The 27,481-nt window shown below is 43.1% G+C and overlaps 1 protein-coding gene across 1 annotated transcript in view; it reads left to right on the top strand.

Annotated features, from left to right (window-relative positions):
* Positions 1-27,481, top strand: part of STK4 (serine/threonine kinase 4) — a 46,130-nt gene that overhangs the window by 13,814 nt on the left and 4,835 nt on the right. The window contains exon 10 of the mRNA XM_082773575.1: positions 8,780-8,937. Within this exon, the coding sequence (XP_082629701.1) occupies positions 8,780-8,937 (158 nt within the window). The remainder of the gene's footprint in view (positions 1-8,779; positions 8,938-27,481) is intronic.

Genomic DNA, 27,481 nt, shown 5'->3' with positions numbered 1-27,481 from the left:
AAGAAGAGATTCAGAGTAAGCTTGTTAGACCTGGAGTGTTTGTGAGGCACACAGCGGATGATAATTGAACTTAAACCAGAGAAGTGCCACTGACAAGATTCTGGAAACTTTTTTCCACCCTAGTAATTAAGCTGTAATTCTTCAAATAAAACAGTAACTTGAAATGAACAGGAGAGCGAATATGGATGGCAGAAAGTTTGTGTGATTGCTTTAATATTATAATTGAATAAAATATGGCTGGTATGTAGCTGAGATAGCTATAGGTGGTCTAATGTCAGTGGTTGCCTGAGATTGTGTAGATGTGTGTTACCCAAATTGATAATGCAGGTATTGGAGAGAACAGCTCCATGTTTTATCAAAGGCATCGGATGTGTTTGGCCTCCATTTTTCCCTGTAGAAATAGCAGCTTCTTACTCCTTAGCATTATTAATGTCCAGTTTTGTATTTAAAATAAATGGGTCCATTTAGGCATAATTGAACCATAAAACATTCTTTGTGTTATGCATTTAAATAACGCACTGTTTATAGAAACACCTACATTGATTGAATTCTCCTCTGACTGTAAGAAGCATTATACTGCCACTCTTCAATTGTGGAGAATATGACTCTCACAGATAAGTCTTCCATCTGTGCTATTCTTTTTTTTTTTTTTTTTTTTTTTTTGACTTTTATCTTAATAGCAGGCTTGCTGGCAAACTTTACATAAACAGCAGCTACCCTGGTTTGTTCAGGAATATTGAGTTGTGTGGACATAAGGACAGTGTTTTTGATCAATGGGAGGAATTGTATGTACTGTCTTTTTTTGTGTGTTGCTTTTTTCCCCTTCACTTGAGTAGTGGTAGACTGCTGGACTTCTGTGTGGTGTCTTAGCATTTAGAACAGTGGTTATGTGCAAACCAAAGGAGCACGAAGGAGAGTTAACTCTGGGATCTAAGCTGGATGCTTGTCCATCTTCAATTGCCGTGAGTATTTGCCAGAGCTCTAAGGTGAAGCTAATGGTCTGTTAATATTTGTATTTTCAGAGATGCTGAAATTGGAGAAAGAGATGTATGTGTTTAACAGCTATTTTTGCTGTTCCTTACAGCTTATTATAAGGCACCCCTGTGTTGTGTTTGCGGGGGGATAGGAAGCAGAGAGGATTTTTTCTTGAGCAAGATGAGAAGTATGACTAACGGAGTGCTGAATAGCATCCAGGAGGCAATATGTTTCAGGAGACTCAGCCAGGAGATTGGGTAGCAGTGTGGCTGTCCCATGTGCATAGATATTTGCACATATGGGCAGACTGTGGCCTACCTGTCTTTTCTGAGAATAAACTCGCTTCCTACTGGATCAAAATAAAGCACAGAGAATCCTGATCCTGAAATAATTCCTGATCAGGAAACAATCCCTCTACAAATTGTTAAATTTCTTAATCACAGAAGTTTAAAACCAAATTCATTTCACCAGCAGTCCTTCGAGCTTCAGGGGAAAAAAATACTCATTGCCATGTTGTTTTCTGTTATCTCTAGACAGGCAAATGAGTTTGCAGGTCATGAATAGAGAGGGTGTTAGCAAACGCTTACTTGGTTATATGCCATTCGGGGAGCCTGAGCTGGTGCCCACGGCATGCAGGACCCGACGAGTGCAGCCCCATCACTGAGGTTGTTTCTCATTCCAGTTCACCAGAACCTGAGCCAGATGATGCAGGATATGAAACGTTCACTTCTTGCTTCATGCACCTTCACATCTCACAGCCCGTGTCACATAATGTAGTTCGCTGCTGGACTAAATTAGCAGCTCAAGCAAATGAGGTGAAAGACAGGTGTCCTGAAAATCTGTGATGGAGGAAGAAAGCTGCTATAAATTCATAATCTCCTCAGCATTTTTATGGAGAAGAAACATTAGATCTCCAAAATGAGGCAATCTGGTCTTTAATGGCTTTCGTTACTGTGAGGATTTCCTCCCCTTTCAGAACGAGTCCTCAATTACATAGACCACAGCTTCGGATGAGTGCTGGTGCTCTTCCTGCAATGTCTCTGATGCCTTGTGTTCATTAAAAGAGGATCAGTTATGATACCCAGCATTGATTTTGGTGGTCATTTAGGAGCTCCCTCTTAATAGCAGGACCTGTCAGGCATGTTCTGCTTTGATTTAATTTGAGATAGGCTGTAATTAAGGGAAGGCTCGTCCTCATAATCTTCAATATGTATCAAGTGTTATGTGGTCTGCTTTTAATGTGAGGAAATCTCAGCTTCTGTTGCCATGAGTTGAATTCATTAATGATGGAGCACTTTTTGCTCTGGTTGAATAAATTGGCATCTCTCTGCTCTGCTGTATAAAATGACTCAGTCCTGTTCGTACTGTACAAATTATGCTGTCCAGCTGTTAAAGTTCATCTGTGATCTCAGAGAAATAGCCTGAAGCAAATAAAACTACGGTTCCATTTGAAAGTTTAATATTAATGAAGTGTTGCTTGCACATAATAATTGGGCACTGTTTTGTGCATCCTAAAAATGTGAGCAGTGTGAGTCTTAAAGTTACATAATTCAAACTAAAGCAGGCAGAGGGGAACTTAACAAAGATTATGGGGGACTAAGCCTGTTAAATGAATCAGTGGAAGGTCTCTGCTTATTTAAACCACCAAAATGGAGGATGAAAATAGATACAAGAACTATTAAAAAAAAAAAAAAAAAAAAAAGACAAGGAATGGTGAGTAAGTAGTGTAGAGACTAATGTTTTGAATGCCTGAGAGCTGAGGCTCTCTTAAGAACAAGTGCATGTACACAAGCTAGCAATAAACTTGAGACCGAAGGTGAGAGGGTTTATGGCTCTAGTGGAACAGCAAGCCTGTCGACAGCAAGGACAAAACAAAACAGTTGCTTTACAATAGCTCTTGATCCCTCAGTGAAAGGGACTCTATAATTCTGTATATGACAGCAGAAACTGCTTCTCCCGGGGGACCCTCTCTGGCCTTACGTCTGACAAAGGGCAGCGATGGTTGTGCTTGCTGTACGGTTAACCCGAGTGCTCACCGTGTCTCTGCAGAACTTGGTTTGGAGCTCCTGCTCATAGGGGTGCATCTTCCTGAGCTTTGTGCAGGGCATTTGTAATTCTTTCCTAGCACAAGTGAGTTGATTTTAAAAAATGTGATCTTGTTGCTCCTGAAATCCTCTTAAAGTGCAGGTATCTTCCAAAGTCGAGGACAGTTGTCTTCGTAAAGATTGCAGCTTCCTGGAATCTTGAAAAATTTGTATTCTGGTACCAAATGTCTAATTTTTTTTAATAGTATAGGAATTCATCGCTTCATGGTTGTTGATTTAAATTACCTTCTTCATAGATGAAGATGGGTTCTCCTTACCCAACCTGGTACAGCTGCTGGTTTTAAAATCTACTGCTAGATGCAGCCGTAGTTCGAAACATGTTTGTGGTGTGATCCAACTGCTCCCAGTCACTGGTGTAGCTCCAGTTTTTGTGAGAGAAGAGAGGAAATCTCTCACCGTGGCTTCAAGAATAGGTATTTTAAATAATGCAGTATTAAGTGACTCGAGTAAGGAGCACACACAACGTGCTCCTGAGGTTATGTTTCTTCCTCGTGACAGGCTCTGTGACTCCAGAGCTCACCCTGGCTCGATGACAGCAATCACTTTGAAGAGGAAAAATAACAAAACAAGGATTCTTCTGCTGTCAAGTTGAGTAGAGAAGAATCATCTTAGAAAAGCAGAAATTATAGTTTCATTACTCAGCAAGCTCCTTCAGTTAGGTAGAGAGGCTGTGCAAGTTTCACTTCCCTTTTGAAGGTTTCCTTTGAAGCTCATGAGCTTCTGAAAATTTTGAGTCGTGAGAGCTAATTTGACAAAATCAACCAAATGAGTGCTTTGATTTCTGGGACTAGATGATACCGAATGATTTGGTTTCAGTGACATTCTTTACTGTTGGAAGAGAAAGCTAAATCTTCACAGAATCACAGAATTTTCTAGGTTGGAAGAGACCTCAAGGTCATCGAGTCCAACCTCCAACCTAACGCTAACAGCCCTCCACTAAACCATATCCCTAAGCTCTACATCTAAACGTCTTTTGAAGACTTCCAGGGATGGTGACTCCACCACTTCCCTGGGCAGCCTGTTCCAGTGCTGGTGTGACTGGCTGTGCTGTTTCTTCTTTATCATTCCCCTTTCTCTGCAGCATCGTAGGGAAGTATAAATGCCTTGAAGGCTCTCCACACCTTTGTCCTCTAGTGCTCGGTGTAAGGAGGTCTCTGTGCTGCAGTCAGCCTCTAAGACTGATCTATGCCATTCCCTCGAGCATTCAGGTGACTTTTAGGAGGGAGGACATTGGTTGTTACAGTTTTTTCACACTCCTTAAAACTTGTCCTTGCTGTAGCCCGGCAAAGGAGAGGATTGGTTATTTGGAGGCCACTGGCTGTTTGCTGATGCTGCCTTGCTGGCTTCTTGCAGTGCCCTGAGTGATCTTTTGGCTTGTCTGGGCTCTTTGTTGGTTAAGGACTGTCCTGGCGTGTGTGGTGCTTGTGGCTGGACGTGTCTCTGCAGTACTGAAAGGGCAGTTACTGAAATCAGTAGTAAACTGAGCACGGTGCTGCTTTAAAATTAGTGTCACAATACACGGAGATATTTGTGGTTCACCATTTATTTGGGCCCACCAGTTTCATGTCTTTTCTGTTTCACCCATGACAATGTTGATGTTTTTCTTAGAGTTTTCTGAACGTGACTTTACACCGGGCATCGCTTGGGAGTTCTCTGCAGAGGGCTTGTCCTTCACTGGAAGGCCGAAGTATGAGTGGCCCTGTGAGCTCCTGCTGCTCTGTGCGGCCAGCCCAGACCTGCAGCTCTGCAGTCAGCTGGACCGGCTCCAGCAGAGCCGTGGCATTCCATTTGTGTAATTAATACAGCTCCTAAAAGATGACTGCACATCCCCGTGGTAGGCCATTAGCAGCTTCAGAGAGCTCTTGTGGCTCAACCCTATAAGCAACTCTTTGGGTTCTCCACGCGTTTGTTTTGGAACCTTTTCTTGTCACTGCAGGGTGACCTTCTAATAAAAGGCTTATCTCTGCCACAGCTGTGATCTCACTTTCTGTCAAATATTTGTATTTTAGTCCAACCCGATAAACCTGGGAACTTAAATGCTTTTTGGCACAGAGCTGCTTAGTGCAGTGTCATCCCAGCAGCACCTGATACTGCAAATAGCACTGATCGATTTTTGTCTTTGGCTGCCTGTTATCAAAATCTTAAAGACATAGTGCTATGATTCTTGTGTTGAATTAATAGCAGATCATCTTCGGAAAGATGACGCTGCTTTAAGTGCCAAGACTGACAAAAAGAAACCCAGTCGTGCTGGGATGATAATTGATTTTGGGTAATGCGTTTCCGTCTCCAGGAGCGGAGCGTTTCTGTCAGTCTCGTTGTATATGCACTCCAGCTGAGATCAGAACAGCAGCTAAAATTTCAGATATTTTGATCTGTATTCTAGATCTTTTCCATTGTGTATTACCTTTCTTCGTTCTTTGTTTGTCAGTAACTTTTTTTTTAATGTAACTTCAGATGTGGGTGTCTATTAACGTGCTAAAATCAGCAGCCAAAATTGAATGTAGATTATAGCATATGCTCGAGAGGCTGGATATGGCTTTTGATAATTTGGTCATGCTGCAATAGGTTGTTCAATAGATGACATTTACAAGTATTGCAGCTGTTGGTAAAATACAAAACGTGGGGAAACGAGTGTGATTAAGTGAGACAATTACTCTCTGGTACAAGCGAACAGTCTTAAAGAAAATGAGTTAGCCACTGTCATCTGTGTGAAGCATTTGCTTTCAGATTCTCCTGTGCAAGCAATTGTTTTCAAAACATACAGTGCAAGCTTAATTTAGGTGGCTTTTTATCTAGGAAGCCAGGATTCAATTTGAGACCTAAGCTAGCTCTCAGCAAGCTGTGTATAGATTAGCCTAGGCAGGTAGGAATTCCTTTATTTTTACAGAATTTGTGAGTGTTAAACATTGCCATGATTGGCCATAACATGAACAACTTATGCCCTGCTTCAAACAGGCTGGACTGCAACAGAATGCAAGTGGTGTATTTACTTCATTCTAAATAAATGTTTTATCACTTAGCTGTAATTGGATTGCTATTGTATTTCAGTAATTATTCCCAACTGCAAATCTGTACTCCCCTTCACAGATATTTCCTGACTGACCTTCATGCAGTCTGTCTGAAGATGTCTTTCTTGAACTAATTCTATATTAGCTCATGTTTTGGTGTTTTTTTTTTATTATTTTTTTTTAATTTTTTATTTTTTTTAAGGGAACTACTGCCAGGGCTAGAATGATTTGTCTTTGCTCCTGCTTTTTATGGTGCAAAAGATGAAGCATCTTGGTTTGTGTTTGAACTTTCAGCCGACCCTGGAAAGGCAGTAGGATGCAGTGCTCTTTCAAGATTCATCGTGATGTTTCGGAGTGTGTAGAACCCAGCTTCTGTCGGTATCACAACCCAAATGTCCTGCCAAGAGTTGTCGCACTTTGCAGAAATTTATCCCCTTTAACATGTAGAAAAATAACTTCCTCAGTTATCTAATAGCTGACCGAGGAATTTGTGCACTTGTCTGAGGATCAGACAGACTCTGCCTGTGAAGTTCCACATCACTGGATGGCGATTTTACATTCAAGAATAATATTCTGTGATTAAATCTTAATGGGTTTCCAGAGTAGCTATTTTATTTTTTTTCAAGGGGAAGGCACTGCTGAGTGTCTTAGAATCCAGGAGTCCTCTTTGTGATTGCCTTCTGTGCACACCCTGGTGGGAAGAGTCTCTGCGTCAGGCAGAGCTACCGAACCACTCGGGACCGCTCTGTTTTCCCTGTGTATGTCCACAGTTCAAAACTTGTGGTTGTCTGCCTGCAGGGCAGATCATATTTATTTCAACTGTATGGCATTCAACAGGGAATTTATTTCACAGCCCAGAGTGAGATGTGCGTTTGGTAATGCGGATGCCACGTTCAGTTAACACTAGTCCTAGGATAATTGCTGGGTGAAAAGTGTTGTGTGGGTGCTGATTCCCAATCCTGCTTTCTGAAAACAGTGGTTTCCGCATTGGCCAAATACATGTTTTAAGTGTGGTGGATCTACTCCACTGTCTAGAGAACCATATTTTGTGGGAACAAAAACATTTCACTTGGTATCGTCACAGTGCTCGCTTCGATTACGCTGACAGGTTTTTGCGAGGCATTTTATTACGAAGAGCAGCACAGTGGTATTAACTTATAAGTAGTCTTTAACTGCATTTGCAGCTGTTGTGGTCTTGTGGTGCACCACTGTTAATACATATTTTCTGTGCAAGCCTGCCTTTTCGTTCAGATTGAGACCACGAGATGCTCGCTGCAGCTTGCAGGCTGGTTTTAGGTGAGTGTAGTCTGGGCAGCGTTTGATGCTGTGCCAGCTGAGCTAGTAAAGAAATCCCCCCGTGGAAATGCTGAAGGTCCTTCAGGCTCGATTCTCTGTGATCTTAAATGCTGTCTTCTCTTCCCGGATTGGCTTTTATCCTGTCTCTGCCAGGAATCAGCATCATCCCCCCTCACCTTGTGCTGCTTTGTGCCCTGCAGCCGAGGCTGGCGCCTACCGGGCCCACACAGCGGGGAGGTGCCGCCATCTCTGAACATGGGGCCAGGCCTTGCTGCCTTCAGCCGTGGAAGCCCTTTCACTTGTTTTGTGTGGCCTAATGGCACTTAAATGACACAAGCAGGGATTCAGGTGGTGTGAAGGCTGAAGGAGGATGGGAAGAGTTAATGCTGGTATCCGTAATCCTGCCAACCGCATGATGTACCTGCTCACCCCGCAGGATTGTAGAGTTACTGCTCCTTGCTCTTAGTGGGCCACCAGTGTTCATCCCTTTGTTGCACTCCTCCTTGTTCTAGAGAATAAATTAGAGTCGTGTAAATCTAGTTGTGCTGAAACTTTGTGGCTGTATCCTCACTTCTGCTGTCCGTGTGAGTGAACTCTGAGAACAGTGCTTGGGAGGCTTATGAGGCCTGCCCCTAAAAATCAAGGTATTTGTATTCAGGGGCTTATTGAGACTCCTTTGTCTCCCTTTCTATCTTTACTCATTGTACCAAGTTTCTTAAACATGGTCTAAAATTGAGTTGTTACTCTATATTTTTAGCTTATTCAAGTAATACAGTAAGACAGTGTGTTCAGAGGAATTAACTTACAAAACGAAAACCAGGACAGTCAACTTGATAGCTTACTGTTTATAAAAAGAAAACAGCTTAGCAAACTAATTAATCCTTTCTGCCCGAGAAGTGTAGACTTTAACTACTCCTACCCAAGACAAATTATGAAATTTGTTTGGCAAACGTGGCCTTTGAAAGCCTGGTTTTTGTACCATTCCATTCATAAATATAAAGATGAGTTTCTGCTTGTAAAATGATCCTGTTTGGTTTTAGAACTTGGCGTATTCTGCGATGCCTGCAGCCCAGCTGGGATGAAAGCTGCAGCTGGGAGCAGTTCACCTGTAGCATGCGGCTCACAAAGCCTGGCTACCTGGTAGTTTGCTGCAAAGGATGGATTGCAGCCTAGTACCTCCAACACTGCCTTCACTTCTCTGGTGGGCTTTGGGCTTCCCTTCTGGACGGTCTGAAATAGCTTTTGAAAACCTGCTGAAAAATAGTACATTAGCAGTGTTATATGATTTAGTATGTGCTAAAAAGAAGAACTCACTTTTGGGCATGATGTAAGGCAGTATAGCTGAAAGCATATTTTAAAATATAACTTTTTTTCTTTTTTCTTTTGTATTTCCAGGGAGGGATGAAACGATACAGCCAGCCAAACCATCATTCCTTGAATATTTTGAGCAGAAAGAGAAGGAGAATCAAATCAATAGCTTTGGGAAGAATGTGTCTGGCCAGACAAAAAATTCATCTGATTGGAAAGTGCCACAGGATGGAGACTACGAATTTGTAAGTCTATACTCTGAAATTCAATCAATGTGACAATCTTTAAGAGTTTCAGTTGGAGCTGCTATACGATTATTTCTTGTTTTGACAGACTAATGGAAACTTGAGGAGATTCTAATTGCTAATGCATTCAGATGGGGCATTTTGAAAAAGTCATTTTCTTCAAGTATTTCTGGGTTATCGTAACCAGACATTGTCTGTATACTGTTCTGGCTTAAAAACAAACAACAACAACAAAAAAGTATGAAGACCTTAAGGTAGAAGCTTAGTTGCCTTACACATTTAATATTAAAAAAAAAAAAATCCAGATGGCAGTTGAAAAATGCTAATCCTGAACGTGGGGTGCTTGACCAAAAAAACACAACCAAACAGAAAAACAACCCACAGTGTTACGACCTTTGAATTTCCTTGTTTTTCTTGAGCTTCAATGCTAGATTTTGTGTTTCTATTTAAATATCAAGCATGTCTTTATTTTTTCCAGTCTTCATTTTCAATCTTTTCTGAGCACATGAACATTAGATTTTCAGGAATTTCTCAGAAGTCAGAAGAAAGACCATAGCTTTCTGTGTTCCGTTATTTATGGAATGTTCTGATTTAATTTTTTGGAAGAGAGGAGAATTTCTGATTTGAGTTAAAATGCCAGAAGATGCGTGCTTTGCTGAGCGCTGTTCCGTGCACTGCATTTTCCTTCAATGATACTTCAGTGCAAGCACTTCCAGCTTTAAGTGCGTTGTACACCCTCCTGATGTTTGTTCACGTTACCCGTGATTCATGTCACGCTGCACTCAGTCATTGGTGAGATTCACTCCACCTTCACAAAGCCGTGCAGAAGGCGAGATCCCTCTGCTAGTCACGACGCGAGGCAGCAGAGATGCTTTACTTTGAGGCTGTAATAGCAGGAGCTGTTTGTTCTGGCTGTACGGATTGTAAAGACTGTTGTTGTTGCCTATGTTTTGCAGTCTTTGCTGCTGCTTCTATGATTTTGCTGCTTAGACTGAAAAGCATGGCTAGCTGAGGGGACCTGCTGCACTTTTTCTGTAGTCCTTGCCACTACGTTATGCTTAGCCTGAAGGCTCAAACTCACTGCATAAGCATGTTCTGCAAAAATAACCTGTGAGCTGACTGTGTATCACAGGGTCTGGGCCAAGCACACATTTCTAGTTGAGTCAGCTGCCTAGTTTATCTCATTAACCTTACATGCTATAACTTAATTGAATGACAAACAATTATTTTTCGATGTGTGGTATTTCCCAGGAAAGACAGGCTGCTTTGGAGTATCTTAAAAATCTTTTGTGGTCTGCAGAAGATGGCCCAAGGGGAAATTTGCTGTAATTATTCTTCTTTCTAACTTGGTTGCTATTGAGTGTAGCACTTAGCCTCGCTTCCAGCGAGAAGGATGCACTCCGCCCAGCACCCAGCGAGCTCTGGGTGCCGACTGCACCCGGGGAACAGTGCAGAAGGATCCATGCAGGGAAGGATCTGTGCCGTTCCAGTGAGCAGGACCTGCGAGTATTTTTAGAATGTGCAAAGCAACTGTTTGACACGCGTGTGACCTTGCTTACTGATTTCCATTAGTCCTGAAGTATTGCCATGTGCATAGATTACCAGTGCGCTGGAAGCAATAAAAGCAAGACATAAAAACGAGCAATAAATCGGGCTTTGGGTCACCTTCGTGTAGTAATTTGTAGACAGCTGTGTGTATTTCTCTATTTCTGCTATGAATATACCGGCCTGTCTTGCATGCAAATTTTTAATAGAGCTGCCTTCTCACCTGGTCACTTCCCTTTTTTGTAGGAGAAGAAAAATGCTTGAAAATAACCCTAATAATACACACGGGTGTTTGTACAGTCCTCATCTGAGGGCTAGTAGCAATAACCTTATGTTGTCTAACCTAGATGAAGACTTAAAACTGGATATTTTTCCTGGTTCAACTAAAAAGAGATCAATTTGATGGCTAGCTATTGGGTAAATGTCTTACTAATTAATCCTTAATAATTGAAATCATCAATGCAATAAGCTTTGTGGAATATGAAAAAATACAGGATGTGTTGGACGTATCAAGTACATCTGTCCTAGACTTGTGCAGCTGTAACTTATTTCTGCACTGCCAAAGTAAATAGGTTTGAGCAGGCTTTGTCTATAGAGTTTGCAGGATTCTAAGCAGAGATGAGATCAGTGAGATGCTGGGTGAATACTAGTTCCTCCTGAGCCTTAAGAAGTGATTGAATTATTATTGCTTTGTGCTACTACAGACTAGATAAATATGCCTTGAATTCTGTTCTGTATTCCTCTCCTTCCTATGTGGCTAGCACCTGGAGTCTCCTGTCTTACATAAAAAAAAAAAAAAAGCAATATTAAATTACAAAAGATTTTTGTTCTTTTCCCCTGTGGTAAAACCATTTGACCTTTTCTTGACTAAAATTGTTCCTCTGAAGCAGGCAAATAAGAAGCTATTTATATCACAATGGCAATGTCATGTTAGATAAGGCTTGGTTCAAGTCAGCCCCATCCATTGCAAAGCCGAAAACCCAAGGATCCTATTCTAGAAGGTGATGAACTTCATTCCTCCAAATCGTGATGCTCTGGCCGTGCCCTGGCTGTTGGCTGAGATGGCATAAACCCGCTCTGCTTCCAGCCTTGGGCTTCTGAGGCAGAAATCATGACTGGCTGATTAGCCAATGCATGATGTTGTTCAAGTTTATCCCCACTCAGGTTTCAACAAGGATCTCTAAAGATTTTAGCCCTGCTTGACTGCAGAAATGTTTCCAAAAACATTATGATTTATTTAACATGGAAACAAAATACTAATTACGGGCAAAAATTCTTGCTATAAGGAGGAAAATAATAAACTCCGGTATGAAAATGCTGCAGGGGGAGGCTGTTAATGGGCAGGCTGCATTGTATGTAGAATTCCTAATTGCCATAATCAGATCTCAGAACTTTTGTAGTTGAATTTAATGTTGCCAGCGAACATTAGTCACATACTACTGCACAAACTTAAATTAATAATGCTAGAGCATTTGTTTAGACAATGTCAAACATTTTTTCTCTTTAATCTTTCTGTAGTACTGTACCGTACAGCAGAATTAATCGTGCAGTGTTTCCTCTCTCAGACACTACAAAAGGCTCATTTCGTATTTTTTAAAGCCTGCTCTGAGCTGGCCAATATTCCAGTATTGTTTGTGGCTAAAGTGGGATCACTTTGTTGTTATTACTTTTATTCTGTCCCTGCTTGAAGTCACTCTTGCCAAGTCTATTGCAGCAGGTATTTGTGGATCATCCAGGCATGAATGTTGTGTATTACATCACTAATTGTTTTACTGAAAGTATATTTCTTCAGGAAATTAGCAGTTTCTGGCCATTCATGGCTTATGATACATGTAACAATACTGCAACCTTTTTGGTTCTACCCCATGAATGTGGTTTCACTGGGGAAAGGAAGTGGCACTCAGTGCCCCCGACAGTCTTGAATTTTGCCATCAGGGCTTTGCTGGGGTTTTTTAATGCCTGTAGTGTTGAACTTGGGCTTTGCTGTAACCGTAGTTCAGTTTTTGTCTTTTCTTTTTTTCACTGAATCTTTGCTAATTAAGTTATCCCATCCTTGTCTGGGGTGTGAAGTCAAATAGGACCAGAACAGGTACTAGAGCAAGAGTACTGCACGACATCAAGTCTTTCTGCCGGCGTCACACAAGATGTTGAAGCTGTTTGCTCCAAAGCTTCTTTGGTTCCAGCTCTTGTATATCTGATCTGTGTAGGGCAGCCTGTCAGGAGCTTAGTTGGTACAGATGCCTCTGTGCTGTCTGTAGCTGCTGCTGCTCCCTGTGCTTCCCTGGAAGAACTCCAGGAGCTGGGCAGAAAGCGCTGCCCTTCACCTGCAGGACCTCAGTGCAGAGCCGCAGCCATCAGCAGTCGTTCTGTGCACCAGCAGGCTTGTCCCACTGCTGCAGCTCTGGGAAGGAAGCTTACATCAAGAAGCAAGGTTTCTGCGTCCCTTTTAAGAAATATCCTGCTTGCTTTGATGAGACCTTGATTTGCTTGCATCTCAGCCTTGTTGATTCAGACGTCCCGCAGTTAGCAGTAGCCAGAAGTTTGAGTTTTTTCCTTCGCTCCTTGGCTCAGTGAAGGTGTGCCTTCACAGGATCTCTCACTGTAGCAGCAAAACTTTTTTTCCTTGCAAAAACGACATGAATGTATATCCTTGGGGGTGTCGAGGTTAGCAGGAGTAGGAGACGTGGCAGATCTCAGCTGTCTGTGGAAGCTGGCTGTCGCTATGACCTGTGTTTGCAGGTTCACCACTTCAGCCTACCACGAGAGAACCTGTGGTTCAGGTCCTGTGTTTCCATGCTGTGAGTGCTGTTTTTTGTACTAGCTCGTCTTCAGGTCCCTTCCAGAAGCATTTTGCTGTGGGTATCTAGAGACCTGCCCTGGGCAGCGTTCCTCTTTCTGACACGGAGTCCTGCCGGGGGCTGCGGCGAGCAGGAAGGTAAGCGGGGCAGTGCTACAACGGAGCGAGCAACAGGAATGCATTTCACACTGCAGCTTGTAATTTGCTCAGAGGCTAACCTACAGCCTGGCAAACTGTCAAAGGAAAATGTCAAGGAATTTTTTTTTTTTTTTTTTTTTTAAGTTTAATAAACTACGTTTTCTAGAAGTATGTTCACATCTCAGAGTTTTCGAATTATCTGCACTGCAGGAATTGGTATCGCATCTACATCCTTCTCTAAGTAGCTTTGAAGTCTTCAGATTTAGAAGTCATTATGTCCATTTATATTTACCCAACAGGAAACTAATTATTTTGTGCCTGTCTTTAATCTGGTTCTAGCCAGAGCTTTTAACAGTAACTGCTTGTACCTTTTTTTTATAACATACAATGAAAACAAGCCTTCCTCTTAGCTGAATAAAGGTATAATTCTTTTTGCTGAAGTAGTAAAGAAAACTATAATTTTCTATTTACTGAGTGAAAGGTTTCATTGTTCTGCTGTCATCTGGGATATAGTGTTTTTTATTAACATCCTCATTTCTGTGCATTTTGTTAGTAGCTTGGAACATTGCATTGGAAAGAAAGATTAAAAAGCAAAATACAAAACCACCAAACATTTCTGATATCTTTACCAGCAGAAGACAAAAGCATGTTAGTTTCAGTGTCTCCACCTTGCTCAGTTGGACCGATGGCTGTTGGTTGTGATGAAATCAAAACGTGAATCCTCAAGTCCTGTGAGGAGCGGCTGAAGGAGCTGGGGGTGTTTGGTCTGGAGAAGAAGAGGCTCAGAGGAGACCTCATTGCTCTCTGCAGCTACCTGAAACGGTGTGGGGAGCTGGGGGTCAGCCTCTTCTCATAGGTAACGAGTGATAGGACCAGAGGGAATGGCCTCAAGTTGTGCCAGGGGAGGTTCAGGCTGGAAATGAGGAGACATTTCTGCTCAGCAAGAGCAGTCAGGCACTGGGACGGGTTGCCCAGGGAGGTGGTGGAGTCACCGTCCCTGGGGGTGTTCAAGGGAAGGCTGGACGTGGTGCTGGGGGACATGGCTTAGTGGGTGATGGTGGTGGTAGGGGGATGGTTGGACCAGATGATCCCGGAGGGCTTTTCCAACCCTAATGGTCCTATGATTCTCTGATTCTCCTTGCAGTTTATGCGAATCAGTTAAGGCTGAGACAGCAAGAGCAGGGGATTCTTACTGACAAGTTTACAGAAAGTCTCGTTATTTCAAAGCACATTAAATCCCATTAGGATCCTGCTGTGGTTTTGAGCCTGGTGGTAGATACCAACCTGCCAATGCCTGCAGATCAGACCCTACATCAGCAGTCAGGCACGGCTGCTAACCACGGCGCATCGCTGCAGGCTGGTGTCTGAGCCAGGGGGGAGCAGCCATCGACAGGGACCGGAGCTCCGTGCTCTGCTCAGCCCTGGTGCCACTCCGCAAGCGCTTCAGCTGGTAGCTCCCAGTCCGTATGGCTCTGTGCAGCGCCCTGCTGCTTCCCCTGCGTGGCTGTGGCGTGACCACAGGTTGACAGGGACCTGTCGGTGCCGTGCCTTCCCTCTCCCAGCTGAGGACCGCGGTGACGAGCGGCCGTGCGCTGGAGCCATCCGTTCCTTTCAGTGGAAGTGATTTATAGGGAGGAACTCTTAGAGGGCAGGTGATTTATTGCTTATCAATAGCAGTAAACACCTTCTGCTTTACAATGACCCGAGTCTCTAGTTTATTGTATTCTGTCTGTGGAGGTGTCATCTGTCTTGTGAACAGCTTGCTGTCCACCAGTACCTGGAACATTCAGTGTCTTTGGTTTCTCTGAGCATTCGTTTGGAGAGCATTTATTAGCAATCTAATATCGATGCTGTATAGCTTTACTGCTTTTGTCTGTCCTTCGTCGATCAATTAAAAACTTGGGAGAATGTTCTATATGGTTGTAGGCTTTGAAAACGCCGGCAGAGTAAATAATTGGTTCTTGCTTTGTTGGAACTGGTCTTTGGGTCTCTTTGAGCAATAGGTAAAAGGCGTGCAGAGGATGTGTGGGTACGGCAGGTGCTAGAAGGAAAGTACTTGCATTTTATGGGTAAGCTGCTGTTGTGTAACCCTTTATGGTTTATCTTTTTATAATTCCTTCTTCTAATGTGGTCCTCTAAGCTTTATCTCCTTTTTACTTATCTCTGTCCTTTCAGTAGCTTGGTAAAGGTGTTTCTGCACAAATCTTTAGGTTCCTCTTTTCCCTCATCCAAATTACTCAAGTGAATAATCCAAGCTGGTTACTAAGGCTCTAGAAAGTCTCTCTACTTAGGAGAAAAAATATTTTAGAATATGCACATTTGAAAAATGTTTTTTTTATATATACATAATATTCTTTTCCAAGATTTGACCAAACACTTCCAGTGAATCCTCAGGGCATTTCTGTTCAAAAGTTTTTTCCCTTCATCTACTATGATCTCCTCTTTTTCCCAGTGGTGGCTGGAATAAAAATTACTTCTCAGGCACTGATTTATTCACATAGTTTTACTCTGATCATAAAGTGAACTTATTTGCTAGAGTATTCATCAATTTTAGAGATAAAGACGGATCTGGGATGACTGATAGATATTCCTGTCTATGTTCTCCACAACTTTGGTAGATTTCTAGCTAGGAAACAAGCAAACTTAAGGTGTTTGTGCTGTGCTGAGTTTAAAATAAGCTTGCTTTCACTGGGAGAGCATTAAGACCATGTATTTTTTTTTTTTTTTATATTGAGACGACTAGACTTGAATTAAAAAAATACACGTATATTTTTTTTCTGACAACAGAAGGCAATCTGGAATAAGCAATTACTAACTTCCAAAACTGAAATCATACCCCAATCACATCTCCTACTAATTGAGTAAGATCTTGAAGTAAAGTGTGTTACCTAGACGTAATCTCTACTGTGAAGTATGATTTATACAAAGAGACAGCTTTTTATATGTTTTATTCAACAGTTTTAAATGTCACCTGCCTTGATTTATAACATTGATGTCCCTTAAATGGATTTCCTTTTTTCCTTTCAGCCATCTGCCAAGAATTTTTAAAGCTCTGGTAATTGTTTGTGCTTCTTTCAAGTGTTACCTTTTCAGCATATTCAGTATGCTCTTCCCAGCGAATACTTTTAACTAGTGACATCTTTATTACGGGAGGATGGTTTATTTTGTTACCGGGTAATCAAACATACAGTCGTTTTGAAAAGAAGCCCTGGAACAGCTCGGTTATCTTCTCCTTTATTGTTTGTTAAGTGGTCTTGAATTGAACATTTGCATGAGGGAGGCACTCTCCAAGCGCACTGCAAACCTCATCAAATTCGTGACTGCTTCAAACCACTGGTGTGATTTACAGCACGCTCCTTGGGTGCAGGTTGTACTCACCTCCATAAATCCCTTTGAGACAAAACCAGCGGCAACAACAAAAAATCAGAAGATACATCTGGGTTTAGGATTCATTGGCAGTGTTTGAAAAAGGTAGCTCACTGGCTTGAATCTTGTATCTGAAGAGGTACAAGAAGAGAATAGCTTTCTTCCTTCCATTTTGTAACAGGGTCATTGTTCACCACCTGCTTTCACTTTGCTGCGTGCTAACATTGATTGCAAAGCACTTACTGCTACAACTTGCTGTCGAAATTTCATTTTTGCTGTTTTTTTTTTTTTTGGTATATAGCAGGCTTTCTGTGACATAAAGCTTTCAAATGGAGCTTGCGGTGAGTGGGAAGCAAACTGAGTTGCTGTCGTTTGTGTTGAATTGTTTAGGTTGCAGCCCTTAATGGAGACAGAGTTAATGTCACCTGAAATCAACTTCATATGAAACATTCAGACTTGTAAATAAGCCATCCTGGACTTTTTTTTCCTAATGTAGTGTTTAATCAGCTGAGACTTTGACTGAAAGTTTTGTGGACGAACTGAGTACCTAACTGTGTTTCACCAGGCTCTTTGATCACTGGATTTGTTTCACTGCCGCTGTGCACTTAAAAGGTCAGGTTGCAATGTGCGTCCCTGCTCTGGGAGGAAGGGAAGAGGAATTAATAATTGAAGGTGTGACGTTGGAAGCCTCTCGGAGCATGCTGAATTCTTCGGAAAACCTGTTCGAGCCTTGTTATGCCCCCAGATCTGTCTCGGAGGCTGGGTGTGTTGTTGGCACAGCGTCTCCCTTACAGAAAGAACATTGCTGCTCTGATGAGATCTATTTGAAATGCTTCTAAAATCTTCTTGCAACTCATCTGTCAGCAAGAATGTTTGTAAAGGGTAATGCAGCTTAAAAAGACAAGTTTGCCCTGGTTTCTCTCATCTCTAGCAAAAAAGGCTCCTGTTGGGGACTCCATGCATTGGGAGCCTGGAGATGCTTGGGATTGTCTCTTGGGCATCTGAGTCTCAGGACCAGAAGGGAAGAGTCTTGGGATGAAGTCTCCATCTAGCCTCCACAAGTACTTTGTAGCCAGGGCCTCATCCAGACAGGTGCCTGAAATTATGTTCTGTGGAGGAGCGATGCCAGCTCTGACGTCTGGGGCTGGTACATTTGCCTTTGTGCACCTTTTTGCTTGTATCACTCTAAAACCTACAGAAAAGTCTGCGTGCTGCAAATTTCCAGTGGTGGTCGAGTTCCTGGTGTCTCCCTTCCACCTTCTTAGCCCCTAGCAGGGGACTGCAAGGGGATTTCCATCACGTTTGAGCCATCCCTCAAGCAAAAAGTAATGGAGTTTGCAGTTAGCCATGGCTGCCTACAGCAGCCAGCATGTACCAGGAGATTTGGCTTAGCTCATATACTCAGTGACAAGATGACTTCAAAATCCAAGCTTTGCCCTTCAAGGAAGGGGAAGAAAGAGTAGCTTAGCACACAGAGTCTGAAAAGAATATAACTGGGAGAAAAAAAAAAAAGAGCTCAGTTCCTTCTTGTTTTGCACCTTGCCATTACGCAGGATCATTATAAATAGATGCCCAAGTAATAGCGAGCACTTGGGAAAACCTTGCATGGCAAAGCACGCAGGTTCATGTGCCATGGATTTTATGGAGGTGGTTCATTCACATGGGGACTGCTCTAAAACGATATTTGTCCCTGAGATATCAAACATATGCCTCTGGTTTTAAAGCTGACAGCCTCTCCCATGGTCATGCAGCTATTCATTTTCAAAACGCCCTTGAAATCTCTGTAGTTCAGTCGTTCTGCACAAAGCATTTAATTCTCTTGCCGTCTTCCTTGCATTCAAATTGCCAGATATTGTTTCCTCTCCAGTAGCGAAGGAGAGGCAGAGTGCTGTCAGCCTGGTGTTTTGTGACGTGCTTGCTTTTGGGTACACGAGGTCAGGCAGCAGTGTGGTCTCGCTGGAAACAAACCTTGTTCAGCAACTCTCCTGGAGCAGGGAATAAATTAGGGGACTAAGACTCAAATTAAAAACATTTGTTGAATAAAGGTTAATATTTACCATGGATGATTTAGTCTTAAATCTCTGAAGATGAATCTGCCTGTCTTAAGCCTTTATTGTGCCTATCAGACTTCGGCATGTCTTCAGATAAGTTAATGACTCTGATGTAGTGTCTTAATACACTTTTTTTTCTCTTTTTTTCTTTTTACTAAGCCCATTCCAATCTTTGTGGAAAAGTGGAGATTCTCAGGTTGGGGATACGTAGAAGTATTTCACCTGTTGTCTCACCTTTTTTCCCCAGTAACCTTTTCTCAGCGGTTCTGAATTTCTTTCCAATGTCTTTGTCTTCCAGTAGCCAAATTCTTGCTCTACGCTCTCAATGAAGATTGCATTCACCCTCTGATCTAGCGTTAATCCTAACGGGTTGCCACTTCAGGTCCAGGCATGTCTCCTGGTAATAGTATGCTCTGGGAACTGAGCAGTACGGCTTGAAGGAACCCCTCTTACTTGAGGTGTTCTTACTGCTGCTTCTTCAGGTGTTCTACTTCACTTGGGATAAGTGATCCCGAAGAAATAAATTAATTGTTAATGCATGAGTGAGCGGAGCCCATAGGGGGAAGGCAGAGAGAAGGGAAGGGTATGTCTGAGCAAGAAAGAAATTCTATCACAGACCTGCCTACCCTTCCACCAGAACTTTGTTCTTTGTTTCTGGAAATCTTCATTTGTTTTAAAGGAATCAGCACTTTCTGACAGATTGCTTTTCTTAAAACGGGAGGAAAAAAAAAGGCAACTTGGCCAGCTGTGTACTTTACAGTTGATTTGTACTGCTAGCAGGATCTTCAAAGCCTAGTGAAATGATTTATTTTAGCATGTCCAGAGGTATTTCGGTACTCTTACTTAAGAAAATTAAAGCATGACCACTTAGAGAAGAAGAAGGGGAAAAAAAAAAAAAAAAAAGCTTAAAAAAAATAAAAATCCCTGCTGTGCTTTTCTTTAATCCAATCTCTGGCAAGCAAGTGTCTTTTATAAGCAAGTGATGCTCCTTTTTTGCCTTTTTTTTTTTTTTTTTTTTTTCCTTTGTCCAGACAGGCTGACCTTTTAGCTTGATTTCTAATTCAGTTACTGGGAAGAAAAAAACAGTGAGATAACTTGTCTTGGTGGTCATGGGATTAGTCAACCACTTTGTAAGTCCCTAAAGGTTCTGAAGGTTTGGACCTTGTGAAGTTTAGTGCTGCAGAACAACACCGACACAATTTGTCATTCCCCTTGTTTAGATTGTGTCTGCAGTACGTGGGATGTTTGTGGAAGCGAATAGTGAATAAAGCTATTCATACTTAGAATTCATACTAAAGTTAAAAAAAAAAAAAAAAAAACAGGAAATTTAATCTTGAAACTCAGAAGATTAAAATGCATTGCTCTTAAAAAAAAAAAAAAAAAAAAAGCAGAACACCAACCTTTTTATGATTAGTCACATTAATGAGTAAAGCTTTGGATATATATTTTTTTTCCTTAATATAATTTTTGTACATTACTGAGGGTAATAACGCTATGCAGGAGCTATATGGTTGTACTGGCAGTAACCCAAACTTTTTTGAGCCTTTTAGGGATTACAGAAAGGAAAGACAAAGTGCAGCTCGTGGCTCAGGGCAGTGCAGGGATGCCAGCGGCGTGGGGTGCAGCGTTCCCATAGCGGGACCAACTGCTCTATGTCCTCGCTGCGTGCGTACGTCTCAGCAGCCCGAGCAGCCAGGGAGATCTGTGTGTCCTCTACGCTCCTCTGAAAACTGGTTTCTGCTCTGGGAATTTTCTGACACCTTGCCAACAGCAGAGTTCTCCCCAGCTCCTCAGGCTTCAAGGAAATGGGAGTAGGGGAGACAGTAAAGAGGTGCCTCTTAGCTGGTGAAGGAGCAGCTGTGTGTCTGGAGGGTGTCCGTTTGTCTCTTCAGTAGCAGTGACAGGAATTAGCTACTGCAAACAAGCTCGAGGAAGGTCCATGCTGAGCCAGCAGTGTCAAACCTTGGTGCTGAAGGCAGCTTTTGCCTTGGCAGCTGATGATGAATGAGAGCTCCCCGGTGAAGTGACCCCGATGGCACCAGCAGGAGTGCCTTGCATGGTCGGGGTGTTCAAGGAAAGGTTGGATGTGGTGCCTGGGGACATGGTTCAGTGGGCGACGTTGGTGGTAGGGGGATGGTTGGACCGGATGAGCTTGGAGGGCTTTTCCAACCTTAATGAGTCTGTGATTCTGGGACAGCTTCCAGACGGCCCGTCAGGATGTGGTCCTCTGGCTACAGGAGCTCAGGTGGCACGGTGCTGAGCTGCAGAGACAGGTCTTGCAGGAGTCCCTCCTGCAGAGGCAGGAGCTTCCAGTTCAGAAACTTGACAGTGCTGGTGGCCAGGAGCACGGCAGGAAGGACAGTGGCACACCTGGCCTTCCAGAAACCCAGTAGTAGTGCAGATGTGCTGGGATTGTGCACCTTTATTTTAATCGGATTAGTGAAGCTGCATATAAAGCAACTAGGATCCTTACTGGCATTGTACCAGTAGGATGTTTCACTTCTAGCAGCCATAAATGTCTGCGTTTGCAAAAGCTTTAGCTCTTTTAAAACACCTTTTTCCAGTTCAGCTAGGGATTGACTCCTGTGTTAGTGTCTGTCTTCCCTCCACAAGAAGTCATACTGTGATTTTACTCATTCAGCTGTTGTAGCTGGTTGACATGCACTGACTGAAGTTGACTGGGCCTTTAAAGCATGTGCCGATCTGCTTGGAAGTTGAGGGTTGTTTTCCTTGTGTTGTCCAGGTATGGTGGCCTGAAACAACTGTCTCCTGATGTGCACTGGTTGCAGCCCACCACGGTCCCTTTCTTTTGGAGATCCTAGCCACAGTGCTGGTTTGACTTGTGCTGGATGCTTGCAGCCCATGATGTGTTTTGCTAGCGCATTGCCTAAATAATTAAGATGCATTAAAAGCAGAAGCTTGTGCTGCTGAGACTTATTTTTCAAGTCCTTTGAAAGATTAATATCTGTATTTTTAATCTTGCATGAAATCCCACAGTGACTGCATTTCATCCGTTGCTTTCATAACAGTGTGAAACTTCACTGACATTCTCATGCTAAAAGGGGGGGAAATCAAGATAATTAATGTTTGTCTTGGTACTGGGGGTTATTCTGATTTACCATAGCCTCTGTGCAGTGCGGCTTCTTGGCAGATTTGTGAAATTGTAGGGACCTGACAATCACGATGAAAAGTGGGCGGGGAGTGCCTGCAGGTTCTTAGATTCTTGTGTCCCTTGCACTGGATACGGTGTTACAGTGAATAAATAGTTAATGCCCGCTCATACATTACATGAGGCCTCCTTATGCTAGAAACATAAATGAGAACAAGGCACTTAATTTTTAGATCAGTGATTGAAAGTATGCCAAATGGTATCGAGCCAGCATTTCAGGAAAAATGCGAAGAAAAAATGGCATGCTATTCCAGCACCAATTTGTATCACCACTTTCAAGACCTAAACTCTGGAGCACTGCTTAGCATGAGAAATCACCCTCTTCATTTAATTTTGGCCAGAGAAATTGAATGCTTCTTTTGCTGGTTTGAAAAAAAAAAAAAAAAAAAGTGCATAGTGCTATTCAGTAATCTGTTTCCTCAGGGTATGTATGGTATGAGCATTTAATTGATACCACGTTTAAACAGTCTTTCAAGTTACAGAAGGCTAATTCCAGAATAATCTAAGTTCTTACACTTGTCAGAGCTCACATTCAGGAATTTTTGAGGCCTGACACCACTCCCTAGCTCATGGGCTTCTCTGGCACTCGTGCACTCTCACATTCTGCAAACTGAATTGCGCTCCGAGGTGGTTGCTACAAATAGTCACAGCAAGAAGCACCCAGTGTCTGTGGCCCAAAAATAAAACTCTGGTTGAGGAGGTGATAGAAGAGTTCAGAAGTTGAGGTGGATATGCATCAAAATGATTCACAGGATCCTGAAAATGAAATGCAAGCGTTGCCCTGTGTTTTATCGGAAGGGGAGCATCTTGCTAGCATTGCTGACAGCTCTCTGGGATTCAAGGTCAAGCAAAGCAAGAGTTTAATGAGTGTCTTCCATGAAGAGCCTCCCTTCCCAAGGGACATCTGGCCACTTACTACGCTATTTGTAGGAATGTGCTTGTCTCTAGTATGTAGCCACTCCTGGTGGTGTGTGAGCAGTAACCTCACGTGAGGGACTCACATCCTTCCAGACACCTGTAGTCCCAGGCGGTTGGTTGGTTTTGTTTGTTCTCCCCAAACAGCCTGATACTGAAGGTCCGAAACTTGGTATGGAGTGTAAGTAACATACACGGAGGGTTGTCTCAGTGAGTGGATTTGCACGGCCATCTGCAGCACAGCAGGCTCGCTCTGCATCACGAGAGGCGGCGTGGGAGCGAGCCTGGCTGAGTGCCGCAGGCACCCGCACGGAGCTGTGGTTTCAAGGACTTGAGCAAGGTTTCAAGGCCTGGTGTAACTCTAGGTTACGATTCGGAGCAATACACTGGGTATTTCCCTTCCAGGTGAGCTCAGAAGTGTGTTCTGGCTCTTGTCCCCCATACAGTCACGTTGTGCGTCTCCTGTTCCCTTGATGGTGTGATGCTGGCAGGGTGACCGCTGTTCTTGTTTGAATCTAGTCTAATTTTTGAGTGCCCAGCTCATGATTACTCAAAGTCTTGACTTCCTTGTCCCTCTGAAGATCAAAGTGCGACTGATAAGTAACTACTGTGGCACCCAAGAGCTGCCAAATAATCGTTAGGTGCTCTGTGGCCTCACCAGATGAGCTCATGCCATGTGTGCATGTACATACACCGCTTCTCTAAAACCTGCTCTAACAGTCTGTTTAAAAGTTTGTATTCTGAGGCCTGTTGTTACAGCAGTAATGGTTTTCATTATCTCCAGCAGCAAATTCCTTTTTGGCATTTAATGCTTAGCATAGCTTGGATAACTTGGTTTCAGTGAAAACCCTTCTCAAGCCACGTTTAAATTTTGCTTGTCTAATTATGTGTAGGCAAATGAGTCGTGCTCCCTACTAATGTGATTTGAGATGTTTTGAGTTTCCCTGGAGTCTTTGATCTCTGGGTGTACAGTCAAGAATTGTTGAATTGCAGTGTAAAACCAGGCAAAAAGGGAAAATATAACAACAAAAGCTGTGCTAAATAGACAATTTGTTGGTTTTGGTTTTGTGTGTTGGGTTTTTTCAGTTCCCATCTAGCTCATATCTTTTCCACTAAGAATTTATTTCCCTGTATAGTGTGGGAAGCTGCAGTTTTATTATTTCTGTATTTTAGTCTTCAAACTCCCACTGCCCCTTATGAAGTGATAATTGCTAAAGACAGTTTTTCTAAGGGCTATTTAAAACTTTGAAGTTTGACATCGAGTTCTGTTGAGCAGTGGATGCCACCTGGAATATTTGGGTTAAAAGGCAGCCTGCTAGCTGCACCTGGGTGCTCCCCATTTAAACAAGCAAACAAACAAACAGGAAACCAGGCTCTTGGTGTTAAAGGTGGGAGGATATTCAGAAAGTACACCATGTGAATGTGTTGCAAACATGTTTTTAACTTGCAGAAATTATAGCGGAGGGGTATGGCTGGAGGGTTAAGGAAAGAGGCAACTTCCTGATTTCATACGGAGGATTTCCTGTAGTAATAAGGGTTGGAAGTATCTTCGTTCTGCAAAACTGTTGAAATATTTTCACTGTGAGGAAAGTAAGCCCATCTCACCCATGTCATGTACATTCCCATTTCGTTCCAGAAGACAGCATCCGTCTGCAGATTTGAAAGATGACAATAAAAGAGCTGCATCCCCTCCCTGGTGATGGATGGGTTCACGTCTGGCACAAGCTTCAGGAATTTTAAGAGAGCCTTTGAAAACAAAGCCCCGATAGTGTGCAGTGTGGCAAAGGAAAGGCTTGGTGTTAAATGTAGGGATCAGACTCAGTGTCTGAAGATGTTTTTAACGTGCCCTGCCACAGTCTTTGTCATTCCAGGGACCCCAGTGGGGCAGGCACTGTCAGCTTGTGCTCAGCCAAAATGCTTTGTTGGGGGAGAAACATGTGAAAGTTGCTGGGAAACAGCTCCGTGCTGTCTGATGCTTGGAATTCACGCAGCAACAGGGTTTTCTTGGCAGTGTTTTGTGGAAGAGGAGCACTAGGAATGATAGCTGAAGTGGGACCATTGTATTTATGGCACTAGTTTGGGCTGGTCCCAGTCAGTGGTGGCCTTGTACTGCTGCTGGACTGTATGAATATGCCAGGTCCCAAACTGGCCAAGCTGCAGAGCCTGCTGTAGGAAAGTCAGGCACAGATGCCCAGCAGCATAAGGCCTGTGGATACAGAGAGAACCCTGACAAATTGTCGGCTTCCCATCCAAACAATTTGCACTGTTTGGGTTTTTAGGGTTGGTTTTCTTGGGGTTTGGGAAGAGGCTGAGCTGATTCTCCTGGCTCTGCGTTTGGCAGCAGATCTTGCGTGAGATACAAACCTAACACAGTCTGCTTAAAAATACTGGGGTAGGTTTTTAGGTGGTCTCTTGCTCAGGACAGAAGTGCCCAGGTATGTTTCAGATCACGGTGGCCTTGAGCATTGAACCTGTGGCTCTGGCTAACGCCTCTGCAGGCAGCCCTTGTTTATTCCCTTTTTGCTTAGGTTCATTTACATTCAGTACAATATCAGGTTGCATTGACGCTTTACCTGACAACAACAAATGCAAGTGGCTTTTTTTTTTTTTCTACGATTTTTAAAGTGCTGATTCAAAAGGATGGGAACTCAGAGAAGCAGTTTGCTGAGGTGAGCATCATACAGTGGAGTAGTTATCAGCAAGTCTGCCTGAGATGCTTGCAGAGGGATGTCATGGATAGCCAAGGAATCTTTTACTTGCAGCAAGAAATAGTGTATCAGCTGATCTGTTCTGGGTTTGTCCATCGTTATAGCATATGTGTGGAAAGGCTGCAGGTTATGTTCTTCTAAAGGGTGTGATCATATATGTCCTCCTGAATTACATACCTGAAATTATCAATATGGTAAAACAAGGTCTTGCTCTCAGAGGTGTCTGCAGCAGTGCACAGCCACGGCTGGGAGGCTGCCAGGGAAGTGCCTGCACCTCTGTTCAGCTTGTCTTCAACTGGGCGTTATCACAGAGCTATGGTCTTTCTTAAAACCCTGAGTAAAAGGAAAACTGTTAATCAAATTGTTAAAATTAACCTTGTTTGAATCCTTCCGCTGCTCTCCCTCTCCCTCTTGCTGGATATGTTCCACCAACCTTGCACCGAGTATTTTATATCAGTCTTTACATTTGAAATGCAATTCCTTCCTTTAAAAGGTTGTCATAGCTGTTTGATTACCGTGGATGAAAATAGATAGCTTTTACAAAGACACTTAGACTTCTTGCAAGAGAAGAATTGCTGAGAAGTGAGGCAGGGAATGGGACTGAGCCCTGTGGCTAAAACCAGCTCTAATTACAGCTGTTCAGCACTGAGACTCTACCCTGAAACCGTCTGTCATGAGATGCTCTGTCCTTGTCCTTCTTTTCTTATTTTGCTTCTGGCATTTCTCTAAGAGAGTAATGTCACTGTCCCAGGAGCCTAACGCTGCAGAGCCAGATATGCTAGAGTTTAAAAACTTCATTCCTAGGAGAAAGTCTGCCTGTGGTGTTGACTTACGATGAATTGCCACACAGCAAAGTGAAGCGGAGGTCGCGGTGTTTTGAGCAGCTCTGTTACTTCTTCTAAAGACTCACGTGCGAGTGAGAAGACGAGGTGAGCAACAGCACAGCCCGTGCCCCAGGGCTCGTGTTGCTGCGGGCAGGGAGCACAGTGGGAGCAGAGGACCAGACTTCCTGCTCCCCTCTCTGCAGCTGCGTGGGCACTGGTTCTTGTTCATGAGTAATCGGGCTCGCATCAGTTTTGTCAACTCATTTGTGGTGAACAGTCACGTTCTGGGCCTTTTACTGGTGTTGCCCTCTGGCTTCTCTGCCTCGGTGAGGAATAGCATAGCAGTCACAGCCAGGCTGACGTTATTCCAGGTGAAAACTCTGCAGTGAGTTCATCTACATCAACACGCAGCGTTACACATAGGACGTGTTTCTGTGCTTTAGATTCCTGCAGTGCATTGGCTTTCCTCAATTCCAACATCTCCGGGTTTAACCCACAATCAGTCCCTCTGAGCAGCTCCTTTGCTCTGCATCAGGCGTCTGCGCAGGTAACCCACTTCCAGACTTGTTATTAATACAGCTCTGTAGGCTTTTGCCCACTCCAGGCTTAGCTGTACTCAAGCATCTTCTGTACTTTTAGCCATCTGTCCTGACAAACACAGGAACTGTCAAAACCATTGCATCCATTGGCAGCAGTTGTTTACAGATAGCAGAAAGTCTTTGTGTGTCGGTGTCCACATAGTGTGTCTCAGGATGCTCTATCATGTTTAAGCACACCTGTAGGGCAGGTTTTTCTTCTTACTGCTCCTCAGTGGAAGATTGCAGCCCCAAGATGATTTCTGACCTCTGATGGTTGGCTTAAGCCAAGAGCGAGGTACTTCAGATCGATTCCCAAAGTCTCCTTTGGTATTCCAGCAGTGGTTGTTCTGTGCGAGCTGACAGCCATCTCAAGTTTTGATCCAATATAGGCATTTAATATATGTGCTCAATACTTTAATTCAAACCTTCATCTTTTTTTCTTCTTTTTCTTCT

Source organism: Aythya marila (genome assembly GCF_965140915.1).
Source record: "Aythya marila genome assembly, chromosome: 16".
NCBI classification, from domain to species: domain Eukaryota; kingdom Metazoa; phylum Chordata; class Aves; order Anseriformes; family Anatidae; genus Aythya; species Aythya marila.
The sequence above is the reverse complement of the archived record's forward strand: the minus strand, read 5'-3'. Positions and strand labels throughout refer to the sequence as shown.